The following is a 15,811-nucleotide window of genomic DNA, read 5'->3' as shown; positions in this document are numbered from 1 at the left end:
TTTTTATAAAAAATAAATAATTTCCGATATCAGCCAAAAAGAGGTACCGAAAATTTGCTTTTTGATGATTTTGGCAACAATACTTTTTTTAGAAAAAGTAAAAATTGAGTAAATAGTGTCAGGGGCATTTTGGAAATAATGTAAAATGGGTTGACATGTATTATTTGGGGGTGGCAAGATAAATTTTCCAAAGAGATGATTTAATTTTTTTAAGAGGTAAAGCGAATTTTGTCTATATTACAGATGTATATTTAACTCTAGAGAGAAAAGTCAATGGTCAAATTAGTCATTGAAATAGTTATAAAATATACATTTAATTTTTTCAATTAAATCATCAATGGTAGTATTAAGAAAAATAATAATAAGTAAGTTGAATTGCTTTTTAAATAGCTTATTAAAAAATACTAAAAATTAGTTAAAAAATTATAAACATATATATTTTTTTAAGTATAAATCAGAATCTCTAATTAAATTAGAAGAGATTTTCGCCATCTCATCCATGTGTTTTTAGGTTAAAGGTGTCTATTTTAATCACATAAATTTACCATGTTTCCTTGGTGTTGTATTGGATATTTCAAATCAATTGTGCATAGCATTCATATATATGATAATCCTAATAAGGAAAGGGATTTAGTTTCCATTTATCATACATCTACCATACATACAACCGTTTTATTGATTTTTGGAACACATATTTTGACATAAATATGAGAAACATTTTCTTTTTTATTCAATAACAACCACTTTCCTATCAGGAGAAATATATATGTTAACCTTACTATGAAACTCATTTTTAAAGTAAAGAATCCATGTGTATTTCACTCAATAAAAAGTGAATGTTGAAGACAGTAAAAAAGTTTGTTTCTAATCCTCTTCAACTTGTGAGATACTATTTGTCCCATATTTGTACGGCATATATATATATATATATATATATATATATATATATATATATATATATATATATATATATATATATATATATATATATATATATATAATATATATATACAAATTTTTACTCAATGATAAAGTTTTTTTTTTTTTTTTAACTTATAAAATATATGTTTAACATAATTTATACTATTATTAAAATAAATCATAAAATTTATTTTTTAAAACACAAATAAAAAAATGTTTTTGAATTTTTATTCTGATTGAAAAATTATTATTGAAGTAAATGATGTATCCAAGACATAAGGCCTAAAATACTAGTGAATGATGCAAAAGGGTCAATAGTACTAGCAGATAGTAAAGGATAAGCCCATAAGAGGAAAACAAGGTAAGCTATAATATTCGAAAGAAGAAATTTTTTTAATGCCCCCTATCTATCACTGATACACCACATGAAAATACAATAATATTTACAAATTTTGAAGATATATTTTCGAAGGCACACCTAACATACAATTTAGATGATTTTGAAACATGCCTTAAGTTTGTGTTTATTTTGCATCTGCAGATGCATCTTCGTAAACTATATGAAATTGCATTTTCTTATTATACAGAAGCGGAAGTAGAAAAACCAGAGAGGTGTAGGTTGATAATATAAAATTACCATTGGTAACATAAAATAAGCATTACATATGTGATGTTAACATAAATCAAACATTACATTTCAATATTCAGATGGACGTTGCAACATCTTCATAATATCTTCAACCGATCTCGAAATCGTTGCATTCACCTTGTTCGAAACTTTTGTTTCTAAACAGAAAAACTATTCCACATAGTCCTTAAAGATGCATTTGTCTTCCGTTCAAAGTTGATGAACTCAATCTTCCCTTCATTGTCAATTGACGGCGAACAATACTCGATCTTCTATCATTCTCTTAATTTTGTGTTTGTTTTTGTAGAACCCTAGATCTAGAATTAATAGATATTGAAACCTTCTTATCAATTAATAGTTGTTTTGAGTATTTCCTTAAGTACAACTTCAAATCATCCAATAAAAAACCAATAACCTGTGAGTGTTGATTTCTAAAGCAAAAACAAAATAGAAGTGAAAGTCTATGCAGCCAAGCAAAGCACTGTACATGTATATCATATATGCATTGTAACAATGGCTGGACCAATGTTCTGGTAAAACCAATGAGTTATCTATATTGACATTTTGAATTTTACAAATTTCGATATGAATTGATCGATTTTATTTAAACAGCAGCCGGACGACCACCCTTTCTCGGATCACTTACTGCTGTTAGAGTGCCATACTTTGCATGTGAATTGGCGTTCTGACCAAGTTTCCTATGAATGCTAATAGGTGTTTTGGGAGTATGAACAATAAGCTGAGTAACAGCTTCAACTTCACATGCTTCCAGTTCATGGCCTCTCTTTTTTAGGAAAAGCCTACTTTCTTCGGAAAGCTCAATATGATCACCATCATAAGCAGTCAAGTTCTCGAACAAAACTGTATCCGGTAATAGCTACATGAGATAAAAATCACAATTAGATAGTAGTTAGGAGAATCATACATAAAGAAACTATTTGAATACAGAGAAGTTAGAACCTTGGTATAGACCCTTGGTCTCAGAACTGCGTCTAAAGGCTTCATTCCTAAGATGAAATGATTGAGAAAGACTTGAGTCACCCCTGGAATAATTCGCATTCCGCCGCTTCCTCCAATTACCCCGACCAATTGATCATCCTGCCAAGACATAGCAAAAGAAAGTTCCAAGTGCATGAGACACTGCTGGAATCATGATTATAACAATTTATTTCTTGCGCTGTAAGCAATAAGCAATACCTTTGTGATGATAATAGGAGTCATGGAAGACAGTGGCCTTTTGTTTGGTTCGATAAAATTTGTTGGAGACGGAGGTAGTTCACCGGGGGATGTATCAGTCGGTATAGAGAAATCGTCCATTTCATCATTGATCACAATACCAGTTGACGTTGAACGAATCCCAGCTCCAAAATATTTGTTTACAGTCGTTGTCAGTGATACCGCGTTTCTATCAGCATCTACAACACACAAATGGCTTGTTCCGTGATCTCTAAGTTGGCTCCACCTGCATACAATTCATATACACTTTTATTAACAACTCGTAAGTTTGCAACATATCGCGCTAAAGGTAAAGTTTTCAAGTTTTCATTCAAATTTGAACCACACCTTTCCATATAGTACTCTGGAGGGAAAGTAGTGTTATCAAGTATCCGGCGCTGAATTGTTTGTGCAAAAGACGGCGAAAGCATTTCGGATACAGTTTCACTAACGTTTTCAAAGTTCGGGTCACCCAAATTCATTCGGATAGCAAACATATGTTTCAAAGCTTCTAGTACTCTATGTATACCCAAATTTCCCTTTGCAGCATCAAGACTTCCATAACTATCCAAGATGTTTAGGACCTGTTCATACTAACTATTAGAACATACAAACATACAATTTTAGCGTATTATCGTATTCGTATTGATATTAGATTAAACTCATGAAAGAGATATGAATATACAAACCAAAGAAAGACCAAGTGTTCCACTCGAAGGAGGTGGCATTCCATGTAAGGTGTATCCCATCGCGTTCACAACCATTGCATCGGTAGTTTCCACCTTGTAATTTCGCAAATCCTCCATTGTTAAAATACCACCAAGTTCTCTAACATCTTTTACTAACTTCTCACCAATGGTTCCATTATAGAAAGCTTGTATCCCTTCCTCTGCCACTATCTCCAAAGTTAGTCCAAGTTCCTCATTTCTACATATCTCGCCTTCTTTGATCAAAATTCCATTAGGCGCGTATATATTTCTTAACCCGGGATCACTCATTATCTTATTTTTAGATGTAGCTATGTAATCGCCGAGAGCAGGAGACACTACGAAACCATTTTTCGCAAGTTCTATAGCCGGTTGGAATAATGCCTTCCATGGCAATCTACCATGTTTCAACCATGCTGCATGAAGGCCAGCTAACTCACCAGGAACTCCCATTGACAAGGCACCTAAGTACTTAGCTTTGGGATTTCCCTGATACATATTCTGCTTTGACAGTCAAACATTCACACAAATGTAAGTTTCGTTTTCGCACATTTCAATCACGAGTTTCGTTCACTTCAACGATTTAGTAGAAACAATTAATCAATCTCAAACCTGTGAAGCAGCAATAGGAGCAGTTTCTCTCATGTCATAAGCTTGTGCATTAGAGCTAGAAGATGATTTCACAACCATGAAAGAACCACCTCCTATGCCACTCGAAACCTGTAAAACAACGCCAATGCATAACGCAGCGGCCACTGCAGCATCAACAGCATGCCCCCCAAGCCTAAGCATTGAAACACCAATAGCCGAACACCGAACATCATCGGCCGCAACAACTCCGATTTCCGATTCAATAACTTGTCCCTTATAGTCTGTTTTTCCATCATTATATCCAAAATTTATGTTGCCTCTTACTGCTAGTCCAATAACTAGAAAAGAAAAAACATGCACTTAGTTATATCCAAATTCATCATGGTGATTTTCTGAATTCATATTGTTTCTTATCCTACAATCAATCATCTAAATCAATTATCAACATGAAATATATATGTTCCCCTCATCATGATAATGGTGAATTATGAATATACAAAACGGGATTATTATATATTTCATGAAGAAAAAACATGTTTACTTAACAAAATAATAATAATATTAAAAGTAGTTGTGATAAAAAAAAAAGGGGAATTGAATAAGAAAAGAAAACTAACTGTTGTATGCAACAAAGAGGAGAAGGAAACATAGAAAAATCTTGCGATTGGTAGAAACATGGTGATGGGGTCCCAATAAAGGAGAATCCATGATTTGATAATTGATGAAGATAATGTTTACGATTGAATAAAGAGTTGTAGTAGGTAAAGTGAGTGCATCACACTACTCTGCTTTATTTGTGTTATATGGGGATTATTTTATTTGGGATTTGAATTATTTTATTTTATTTTATAATACAAAACATTTAAAATTGTACATTCTAAAATTACAATACATGACAATCTCTAGTAATAAAGAATTTGTTGTAGGGTTTAGAGCTAGTTCAAATAAGGAGATTAGAAATTTATTTAGCATTTGTGTGAATATGTGATCCCTTTTTCACCTCAAACAAATAATTTATAGAAGCTTTTGGGTCTGGATCCGAGAAGCCTAGGAATTAGCAACAATTTCTTATAAAAATTGGGAGCAGACAATTGATCCCCTATTATTTAGGAGAGTGTGATTAATTTTTCCCTGACTTCTTTCACACTGTTATGAATTAGGAGCACGTCACTTTTCATGTTTTCCCGCTTCAGGCGAGTTATCCCAGATATGGGCGACATATTTGAGATGAGGCATCACATCTAATAAATTGACGATCGATCTGAAAGAAGGACGATAAAAAAGGTGTTATGGGTGTGGCGTTACCTCATTGGCCTCCCCATGTCGCCCATATGGGTCATTAACAAATATACCAATACAAAATTCCTCAAGCACAATGGCTTAAAAAGGACGAGGTGATTTAGTCTAGTTCTCTTTACTTTATCTGGATGAGTCCCTCAGGTATGAGGCGAGTCCTTCATACATGGGGTGAGTCCCTCATGTAAGGGCGACTAAGGGACATGTCTCTAGGTGTCAATTACGTGATACCATACGTCAATTATAGGTAGTCAAACATCATCGAGTTGAGGAAAATAAAACATCGGTTAGCTAAAAAAAATCAAAACATCAATTGAGGAAAATGCGTGTTGCAATGAACGCGAGCAATATTGATTTTCCTCAGGAAGAAACATTTAGCCTTACTCCTAACATGTGTCTCTGAAACGGAGAATCTTTTCCATTTCTTATAACTGATGAGGTGCTTAATAAGCAGCGATAGATTACCCCTACGACTAGACTTCTCATTCCTATAAAAAAAATCTCAACCTTCCTCCTTTGATCTTTTATATGTTATCTTCTTCTAAACTTCCATTCATTTAGTTAAGAGGTCTTATAAGGGCATAATACATTCATTTTACATGTTCTTCACCGTGATTGCAGGTATGATTCCACTATTCATTTGTTAACTCCATTCTTAATGGTACTCATTAGATTTTAGGGCGTTTTAAAAAGTGGTTATGCACTTAACATCGCGAATTAGGTCTCTGGAAATGTTAGAATCTTGATAGTTTTGATAGTGATTTTCTTGCTCTCACTGTTCTTACCAGGAATCAATGGAAAAAATAGATGCTAGACATTTCAATGTCTAAGATTATGTGTCATTATATTAGACATGTGGATGAAGTGATTTTGGAACCATGCTCCTAGGGAGAGAGGACCAATATATTTGTCCTTGATTAGGGCTCTTTATTAGTTATTTTTCATCATTTAAGGTACAATTTGTTCTAGGGCCTTTCGCAAAGACCAAAATGAAAGATCCAATAATATATCTGAGAACATAAAACGCACAAAATATACATCTCTTTCTTCTGTGGAAATAGAAGATTTTTCCTATTGGAGCTTTGTTGTCTGCCCATATCAATTTAACTATTTACAGTAATCCACACCTCACTCCAGGCTTACTGTTGTTAACTGTTTCTCCAATGTTAGAAGAGAGATGCTTCATTTCCCAGGTATTCAAATTCACTTTCACTTACACATCTTTTTCTATCTCTTACTAACTTAGGTGTTCGAGTACTAACCTTGTAGGTAAGCTCCCACTCCACCACATTGGAAGCTTATATCCACCGTAGCAAGCTTTGCTTCTTCATTCACTGATCATTTCCGATTTCACTATAAAACATTAATGGTGTCCGTGGGAATCTAAATCTCATTCTCTCCCATTTCCACATTCATATCTCCTTTATTGGAAGTTTAAATATCCTCCATTAGACATTCAGATATCCTCTTATAGAAGTTTCTATCTTTATTTACTATATTTTTATCATCCCCTTGGATGAGATATTTTCCCGGGACGTCATTCCAGTGATAGCAGCAATGTATTGGAATTTCCTATTATTATCCTCCTTTTCTTCACCATTGGTTCTAGCATCCGCATATTTTGAAGAGAACTTACTCTTGGGAGACTCTTCTCTTTCCCTTTTTCCTCCCTTCACATATTGAAACAACAGGCTTCTTTTTACCAACCCCTCATAGAATCTTTCAACTGTATGCAGTCATCAGTGTTGTGGTTGTGGCCCTTATTGAAGCAATACTACTTTGTTTGATCTGTCCGGGATGACTCTCTAATGGGAAAGGGGTTCTAGTTCCTCCTATTTGAAACTCTATGTTAGCACACTCTTGATAATAATTTTCTTATGATGCATAAAAAGGAGTGTACTTATCGTATCGGCCATACATTCCCCGGTCAGATTCATCTTTTCGCTAGTGAGACTCCTTCCCCATCAAGCGACAATAATTGGTTGTTCAAATGGATGCTTAACTTTTCCTCGAGGTTGAAGAAATATTGAGACAATATGATTTATTCGTACCGTAAAGTGAGCGGTGAAACTCTCACATAGGCATGTCCAAGACTCAATGCTCCCATCTGGTAGAGTGTTGAACCATAGCCTGGACAGTCCAATCCAACTTAGCAAGAACATTTTAAACTTGGAGGCTTCATTCGCATGAAAGTAATTCAATTGTTCGTTGACGAGTTGCACCTGCTCGTCTGGGTCAACTTTCCCACTGTATTTTCTAGCTTAGAAAGTTTCTCCATTGATTTCAGTATTTTTCTATCAAAAATACAAGCACATAAAGGATGCTTTTGGAAATTCTTTGGCGACTAATTTTCTACCTGGTCCTATGTAAGAACATGGTCGTTTGGGTCTCCCTCGGGAATATGAGGAGGAATATGGAACTTCTTGCTCTTTTGGTGATAATGCAATTTAGGAGCTCTGTCTCTTCTCGACGCAATAGGCTCAGGGATGGCGGCTTGTCTTCTTTTTGACATAGCTTCTTCTGCGGTGTGCCATAGAGGCGCATTCTGTATGCTTTATTCAAGACGAGACAACATTTCCTATATTGCCTGTGAATTTTGTTGTTAGATGATGTTTACATGTTGTTCATCAATTCATTTTGATTTTGAATTCCAAGAATGAATTGCAATAGTTGGAAGCTAGGAAATGCTTATGATTATGCAGCTAATGATGGTATCAGAGGTCTGATCAGAGGCATTAGAGTAGATCCAGCTGTAGCAACCTGCCTAAAAATTATACTTAGAGAGTCGCCACCTATTCTGAAGGGCGAATAGGAAACCCTACACAGATAAGAGATTGAGGGTAAGTTATTATAATCAGGCCGAGGGAAGGTATGAGGCACCCTCAGCCCTTTCCTAAAGGCTAACAATCAAAGATTAGGGTTGCATGGCAGAAAATTAGGGAGAAATGTGGCAAACAGAATTTTAAGACATGATTGAGATTTTGAAGAGGGGGACTCGCCTTGTTGCCAAGTGCCTACGTACCTCCTTAGGGAGGATCAGAGTCTACGTAGTTCGGGAAGAGTTGTACGCCATTTAGAGTTGGAATTTGATTTGATACGGTTTTTTAGAGGCTTTTTGGTCAGCCTATCGCAGTTTGGGTTTGTAATTGTAGTTTGAATGGAATTTAGAATTATTAGGATTTAGGGCGTACAACCCTGATTTGGCACTATTAACCGCAATGATCAATAGGTTTGATCACCATGGTTAAAAGATTTGAAATTTGCATCACTACCAATTTTAATCGATTGATTCGATTATCACTAATAATGAACTGAGGTATATTTTAATAATTTTTATGGAGTTTTATATGCATTGTTACCCCTCATAACCGATTGATTCGATTAAAAAGAATAACAAATTAAATCGAGGGAAAAACGGTTAATCATCACAACTAATAAAATAGTTGCAACCATTTAACCAAATAATAGAAATCATATTTTATTTAATTAAATAACATTTTAATTAAATATATTGTTAACCATAGCGATTAATCGATTTAATCGGCACGAGTAACAAATTATAATTTAGCATACATCATATATTAATTTATTTATAAAATAATTGTTACAATATTAATAAATATATATTAAACTATTCTAATTAAAACAAACAAATTAATTCAAATTTAATTCATTTATAAGGATTTTGATTCAGTAGGGTTGTTATGAGGGCTCATGGTATGGACATCAAACTAAGGGCGTCAGATCTGGTTGGGGTGAGAATCAAGGGTCAGATTTGAGGCAGTATGGCGTGCCTATGATGTTGTGCACGCACTGGATCAAGAAAAGGGATTTTACACAAAAATATTGTTGGAGGGGAGGCTCGAACCTGCGACCTCTCCCTCACACGCGCGCGTTTCAACCAACTCAACCAGATAAACCAATTGTTAAATATACGCACTTGACTCAATAAATAAAAACGAACCTCCAAATAGAAATTCATGCGCGCGAAATTTAAACTAACGAACCAGACGATGCCAGCTCATCGTCTTCCACCCCTAGACCTGCAAATCTCTCATAAATTAGCTACGAATCTGCTAGAGATTCCTTCGTAGCGAATAGACCTGAATAATAACGAATAGCTCATACGTTCACATAAATCTTTCGCGAGCCTTTCAGACGCTTCGTCTAAACCATGCGAAGCTAATGGTGGCCTTAATTTTCCCTAATTTCATCTCTACCAGAAAGCCCTAATTATGAACCCTAAAAGCTTAAAACGGTCTTCAATGGCGATTCATATGAAACATGCTCAGAAACAAAATTAAGGATCCAAAAACGTTCACAGCATCAGACACAAGCAAAATATACAAACGAATTATCATATGAATGCGTAAACCATGCTAATCGATCCAAAGTTCAGAGTGACTTACTTAGGCTAATTGGAGATTGTTCTGGGGGTGTTGAAGTCGTGCGAGTATCCAGATACGTTCAGAATCCTTCTGTGAATCTTTTGCAACCTTCAATTCTCGTTGAAAGGCACAAATTCCTTGAAACCGATTCTGAGTTCTTGGAGCTTTTTTTTCGTTCTTGCAACTCTCTCTCTGGGCAGAATTCTCAACCCTTATTCAAGTGGTATATGTTAGGTACTTATAGGCAACGAGTTAGGTCAATAAAATTGTCCAAAACCTCACTTGAATCCAATCTTTCAATATTGAGAAATTTGATTAGAGATTTGATTGGAAACTTTCTAACTTTGTCCAAATCTTCTATTAATTCCTTCCCAATTAATATACCACGAAAATAGATTATAATTCTGTCATAATTGTGATTGGAAATAGTCAATATGAATCTTTTTCACACAATACTTGATTTTCTTCAATTATATTATTTTTAAATCATTGTTAAATGAAATAAAAATCATATAAAAAAATAAATAAAAGGTGAAATTCGTGGTACATGGTTTGGATAACTTATGGATCAAGTTTGAGTCATAAAATGTAGGCCCATAAGTAAGAATTTCACTTTTGAAACCCTCCTTTTTCACATTTGGTCCCTCAAAATCTCCCAACTTTGATTGATCATATCTCACTCAATATTTAAGCTATGAGGGATTTCTAAGACTTTTTGGAAACCTCAAGAGGTCCTCTACAAGCCACTTTGGAATATATTTTTCATTTGGAACTTTTATCTTGATCATAGCCTCTTTGGGAAAAACTACTTTTGAAGGATGCCTGAAAATGACCTGTAATCTTTTGCTTTGTATCTCTTAAATGAAGCATTTTTAGCCTTGGCTTGTGAGACACAAAGTTGTAGAGAATTCAATTTCCTTCACAATAGGCTTTGAGTGGGGAATTTTTGATGTTCCAGGTGAAAGTTATGCCCAGTCAAAGTTGGGTTGACTTTCTCCTAAAGAAACCCTAATTTGAACCTTTTTGTATTTGTTCATCTCTGAGTTTCTGTTAATGGAATCATGATCAATATTTGATCAAATGATGGATATACCTCCCCATACTTGTTATGTGACCAATGGTTATAAGTTTGGATCATGCTTTGACTTTGGTTAACCTTTCAATTTGGATCAGTTGACTGTGGATTATCTGGATTATGTGAATGAGCCATGCCTTGAGATTTGAACCTTGTTTTTGTTATGAGAAAAGTGTGGGAGGTAAATTTTGGGGTATGACACCAACGATTTGGGTTGGTGCAGATTTGGATGTATTGGAGTGTCTGCTACTTGATCTGTTATACCTTGAGAATCAAGCATATAAGGTTTATTGATTGCTGCTTAAGCGGCAACAACTATGACAACCTTTGCGTAATGCGGCAGAACGAGTAGCTCAAAATCCTGCCATTGCTGAAAAGTTTAGAAGTCACCAATTTAGAAAATCAGAAAATCAAGGGTGATATGCTCTTTGATTAGGTCGAACACGGTAAGTCTTGTGTTTGATTTTGAGAACTATTTATCCAATAAATTGAAAAAGGATCTAAACCGACGAATTGAATAGTGAACATGCGATTGTGGAAAATGGGAGAATCAGAAGTTGATTCCCACATACGCCGCCATTGTTCTATCATAATTGATCGGTGAACTAATGGTTGTGATGGATGGAGATGGATCTGAGCTTCCGATACGGTGGATGAGAGTATGACTTTCTAATTTAGCACTCCATCACTCAAGTCATTAGATGAGGGAGAAAAGTGAATTGAAATTGATTTTTAAATTGTGTGTCAGAATTCTTCACGCTTATCCTTTATATGGTGAGGCAGATATAACCTATTATTTTTTAGGCGTGTGATCCAGATAGCTATTGGATATATCTTGGATTTTAATTGCTTGCACTCTTCCATAGGGTAGTTTCCATGTGTGATGAGTACTTTAGATGAATTATAATTCCCTCTGTCTGGTCGGCCGATGGCCATTCATGTCGTCCTAGAATAGTTATCTTGAATAACTAATAAAAATAAGCTGAAAAAACCTTATGAACTATGTCATAAGTTGTTTTCATAAGTTTTCTCAAAATAATAGTATCACAAAACTCATGCTATTAGGTAAACTCAAATAAGTTAATACAAACAAACATTTAGTCTCATTTTAATTTTAATTTGTTAGTCTATTTGAACATTAGTTGAATCGCTTATTTAAAAATGTTCAATAAAATATATTGTTAGGTAGGTTAATAGCTTAATCAAGACTTCAAAAAGACCAGACTCAGACCTGAATATAAGTCTATAATAGAATACAAGTCAGACTTAGGCTTTGAATTTTTTAGCACTCAGAATCAAGCTTGGCAAAGCCTAACTCGGGGAAGATTATTCTTACACCTATTTCCCATTGAGTTAGGGAAATAAACAATTGTATTAGGTTCGACATTGGATAATTTACTTTCTATTACCATAGTATGCCAATCTTTAAGGGTGTTGGGAAATCTCTCCTCCTGACGGAACAAGATTCAATCACTTTCTTGATTTATTAACGATTCCCACTCCTCAGTCTTCACATGAGTGATTCAACCACTCGTAGGTTGCAAGACAATTCCCGTGTACAATTTATTTGAGAAGAAAAGTAATCTACGAAATTTAATTGGGGGATATAAGAGAAATTAAGGTTTTGGGAGAAAAGAGAAAAAGATGGAATAGAATAGCAGAGTATCTCTCTACTTTCAACTAGAAATTTTATTCAACTTTCTTCACACTTACAATAATAGGGTATCTTCATATTTATAATGAGATTGTTTTCACTCAAATAAATTCTCAAAATAACTAACACATGCTTCAACAAGCTGTATTCAACTCTCTATCAAATCCAAGATATGCAACTATTACAGACTCAATTCGAATTTGTCGAATACACACTAATTCGACTTTGTTGAAACTAGCATTTACATACACAAACAATTACATATTTGACATACCATATAATTCATTTTGTCTAAGCTATCTACATTTATCATAGTTCAATCTCTTGAATAACTTCACTTCCACAACCTTCGTCATGATGTCTGCAAGTTGTTTCTCAGTTTTGAAGTTCTCCAAATTCAGCTCCCCACTTGCTACTTTCTCTCAAAGATAATGGAACCGCATCTCAATGTGTAAGCTTCTTCCATGTGCTATCAGGTTCTTGGCCAAATTGATAACATACATGTTGTTGATCTTGACGATCATTGCTCCATGATTCTCACATGCAATTTCTTTGATAAGATTTACCATCCATGTCGCTTCACATGCACAAAGAAATGCATTTATGTATTCCGCCTCACACAAAGATAAAGCTACGATGGTTCCTTTCTTCATCTGCTTACACCAATTATCATAATTCTTACAAAGATCGAGTAAAAAGATATATAATAGATCTAGATTCGAAACATCGAGTAAAAATATGTATAATATATATAAATTCAAGATTGGAAGATTTGTTTGAAGATGCTCGTTCGAATGCGAAGTCATAGTTCTACGCTTCCCAAGAATCGCAACAAGTGCTCTAGATACCCTATGTTGAGAAATCGCTCCTCTTGACGGAACAAGATCCAATCAATTTCTTGATTGATTCATGATTCTTGCTCCTCACTTTCACTCGAGTGATTCAACCACTCTTTGGTTGCTAGAAGATTCCGGTGCACAATTGGTTTGAGAAGAAAAGAAATCTATGAAAGTCAATTGGGAAAGAAAAGAGAAATTAGAATTTTGGGAGAACGGGGAAGAAGATGGAACAAAATCGACAGAGTCTCTCTCTACTTTCAACTACAAATTTTATTAAACTTTCTTCACACTTACAACAATAGAGTACCTCTCTATTTATAATGAAATTGCTTGCACTCAAAGCAATTTTCAAAATACCTAACTAATATATACTTCAACAAGTTGTACCCGACTCTTTGTCGAATCCAACATATGCAACTATTACAAACTCCATTCGACTTTGTTGAATATACACTAATTCAACTCTATCGAAACTAACATTTACTTACACAAAGAATTACATATTTGACAAAGGACAAAGTCAAAGTTGCATACTTCTATCAATATCAATTGTAGATAGTCAATTTATGGGCTGACTCTTGGTTAGGTTGGCCTATTTCTAAGTTATGGGCTGACTTTTGGATGGATGATCCTATTTCTAAGTTATTGAATATTCCTCATTAGATCCCTGTTTATAATGAGATTGCTTGCACTCAAAGCAATTCTCAAAATAACCAACTAACTTATGCTTGAACAAGCTGTATTCAACTCTCTGTTGAATCCAACATATACAACAATTACAAACTCCATTCGATTTTGTTGAATACACACCGATTCAACTCTGTCAAAACTAACATTTATACATTCAAAGAATTACATATTTTACTTTAAAAAAAAATTAAAATTGTGTACTTCCAATCAATTGTAGATAGTTAATTTATGGGCTGACTTTTGGTTAGGTTATCCTATTTCTAAGTTATGGGCGGACTTTGGATGGATGATCCTATTTCTAAGTTATTGAATATTCTTCATTAGTCTCATCAGTTCCTTCTAGCATAAGTCAAAGACTTTATGATAACCTGTAACTTGGAATGTCCCATAACTACGTGGCTTAGAAAAGTAATTTATGTACCCAAGTGATCCCCATCCATGAATTTTATATTGGTGGGATTCATATAATATAAGTCTATAAGATACAATAATGGAAGCTAAATTTCTATCTCAATGAACTTTATTTTGGTGGGATTCATATAATAATAATATAAGATACAATAATGGAAGCTAACTTTATATCCCCATGAATTTTATTTTGGTGGGATTCATATAATATAATATATAAAGACAATAATGAAATCTCACTTTATATCTCCATGAATTTTATTTTGGTGGAATTCATATTATATAATATAAAATATAATAATGGAAGCTAAATTTATATACACTTTTCGTGTTTTACTTTGTTCAAACTAAAGTTTTAGTTCACATTTTTAAACCTGGTTTTTTTTTTCAGTCTTTTATATTTTACAATATTGAAGATTTATATCACACACAAAATAAAAAAACTCCAACATTTATAAAATGGTAGATTATGACAAATGTAAAACATAAAAGAACAAAAACTTTATTTAAAAAAAGCTTAAATTTTAATCTAAACAAAATTAAAAAAAATACATTTCACATCATTATTTTCATTATAACTTACATAATTATTTGTTATAATAATAATAATATAATATAGGTAAAATATCTATTTTGGTCCCTTAACTATATTCTTAGATTTAGATTGGTTCATAAATATTTTTTTTGTCTCACATTGCTCCTTTAACTTCTAAAACGTTTTATTTTAGTCTTTTTGTAATTAGAGACGGATTTAGCGACCAATTTCAAAATTTTTTTATCGCTTATTAAAAAGAATTAAAATAGAACATTTTAAAAGTTAAGGGATGTTAAAAAAAAAGCCCAATCTAAACGTTAAAGAATCACAATAGTTATTTGTCTATAATATAACATACAATTTAGCAATTTCATTATTTATTGATTAAACTATATTTTCAAATATTTAACATAAATTTTAAATAATAGTGAAGAGTGTCGGCTACCAATACTCTTTTTTATACCATCTTCTTATAAATTATATTAACGATAATTTTAAGTTTAACGATAATTAATATTTATTCTTCTATCATATTTTTACTATTTTATTATTTTCTTATTTTTTTATTTTTTGAAAAACAAATTATTATATTCCAAAAATCAATGAAATACAATCGACCCCTAGGGTCTAGATAAAGAACAAAAACAAAACAAACTAAACACTATATCATAAGAAGATGAGTAATGTGATCTTAGATTTCTTCTTCATCCACAATCGATGAACTATGGTATCTATAACTTCTTACGCTATATTTGTCGTATCTATTCTATCATGAATTTTTTTATTCCTATATTTCAAACAACTATATACCGTCTCTGCAAAAGCTGTTTTGAGGAAGATACTTCTCAAACTCTTACTCTTGCT

At 33.4% G+C, this 15,811-nt stretch overlaps 1 protein-coding gene across 1 annotated transcript; it reads right to left on the bottom strand.

Annotated features, from left to right (window-relative positions):
- Positions 1-1,618: 1,618 nt before the first annotated feature.
- Positions 1,619-4,836, bottom strand: LOC131616956 (glutathione hydrolase 3-like). The gene is made up of 7 exons (XM_058888374.1): positions 4,680-4,836; positions 4,084-4,400; positions 3,454-3,972; positions 3,113-3,348; positions 2,747-3,011; positions 2,510-2,647; positions 1,619-2,426 (listed from the first exon to the last, which is right to left on the bottom strand). The coding sequence occupies exons 1-7, from the start codon at positions 4,768-4,770 to the stop codon at positions 2,154-2,156; spliced, it is 1,839 nt and encodes a 612-aa protein (XP_058744357.1). The 5' UTR covers positions 4,771-4,836; the 3' UTR covers positions 1,619-2,153.
- Between the last annotated feature and the right edge of the window lie 10,975 nt (positions 4,837-15,811).

Source organism: Vicia villosa, linkage group LG7, assembly GCF_029867415.1.
Source record: "Vicia villosa cultivar HV-30 ecotype Madison, WI linkage group LG7, Vvil1.0, whole genome shotgun sequence".
In the NCBI taxonomy this organism is placed as follows: domain Eukaryota; kingdom Viridiplantae; phylum Streptophyta; class Magnoliopsida; order Fabales; family Fabaceae; genus Vicia; species Vicia villosa.
The sequence above is the reverse complement of the archived record's forward strand: the minus strand, read 5'-3'. Positions and strand labels throughout refer to the sequence as shown.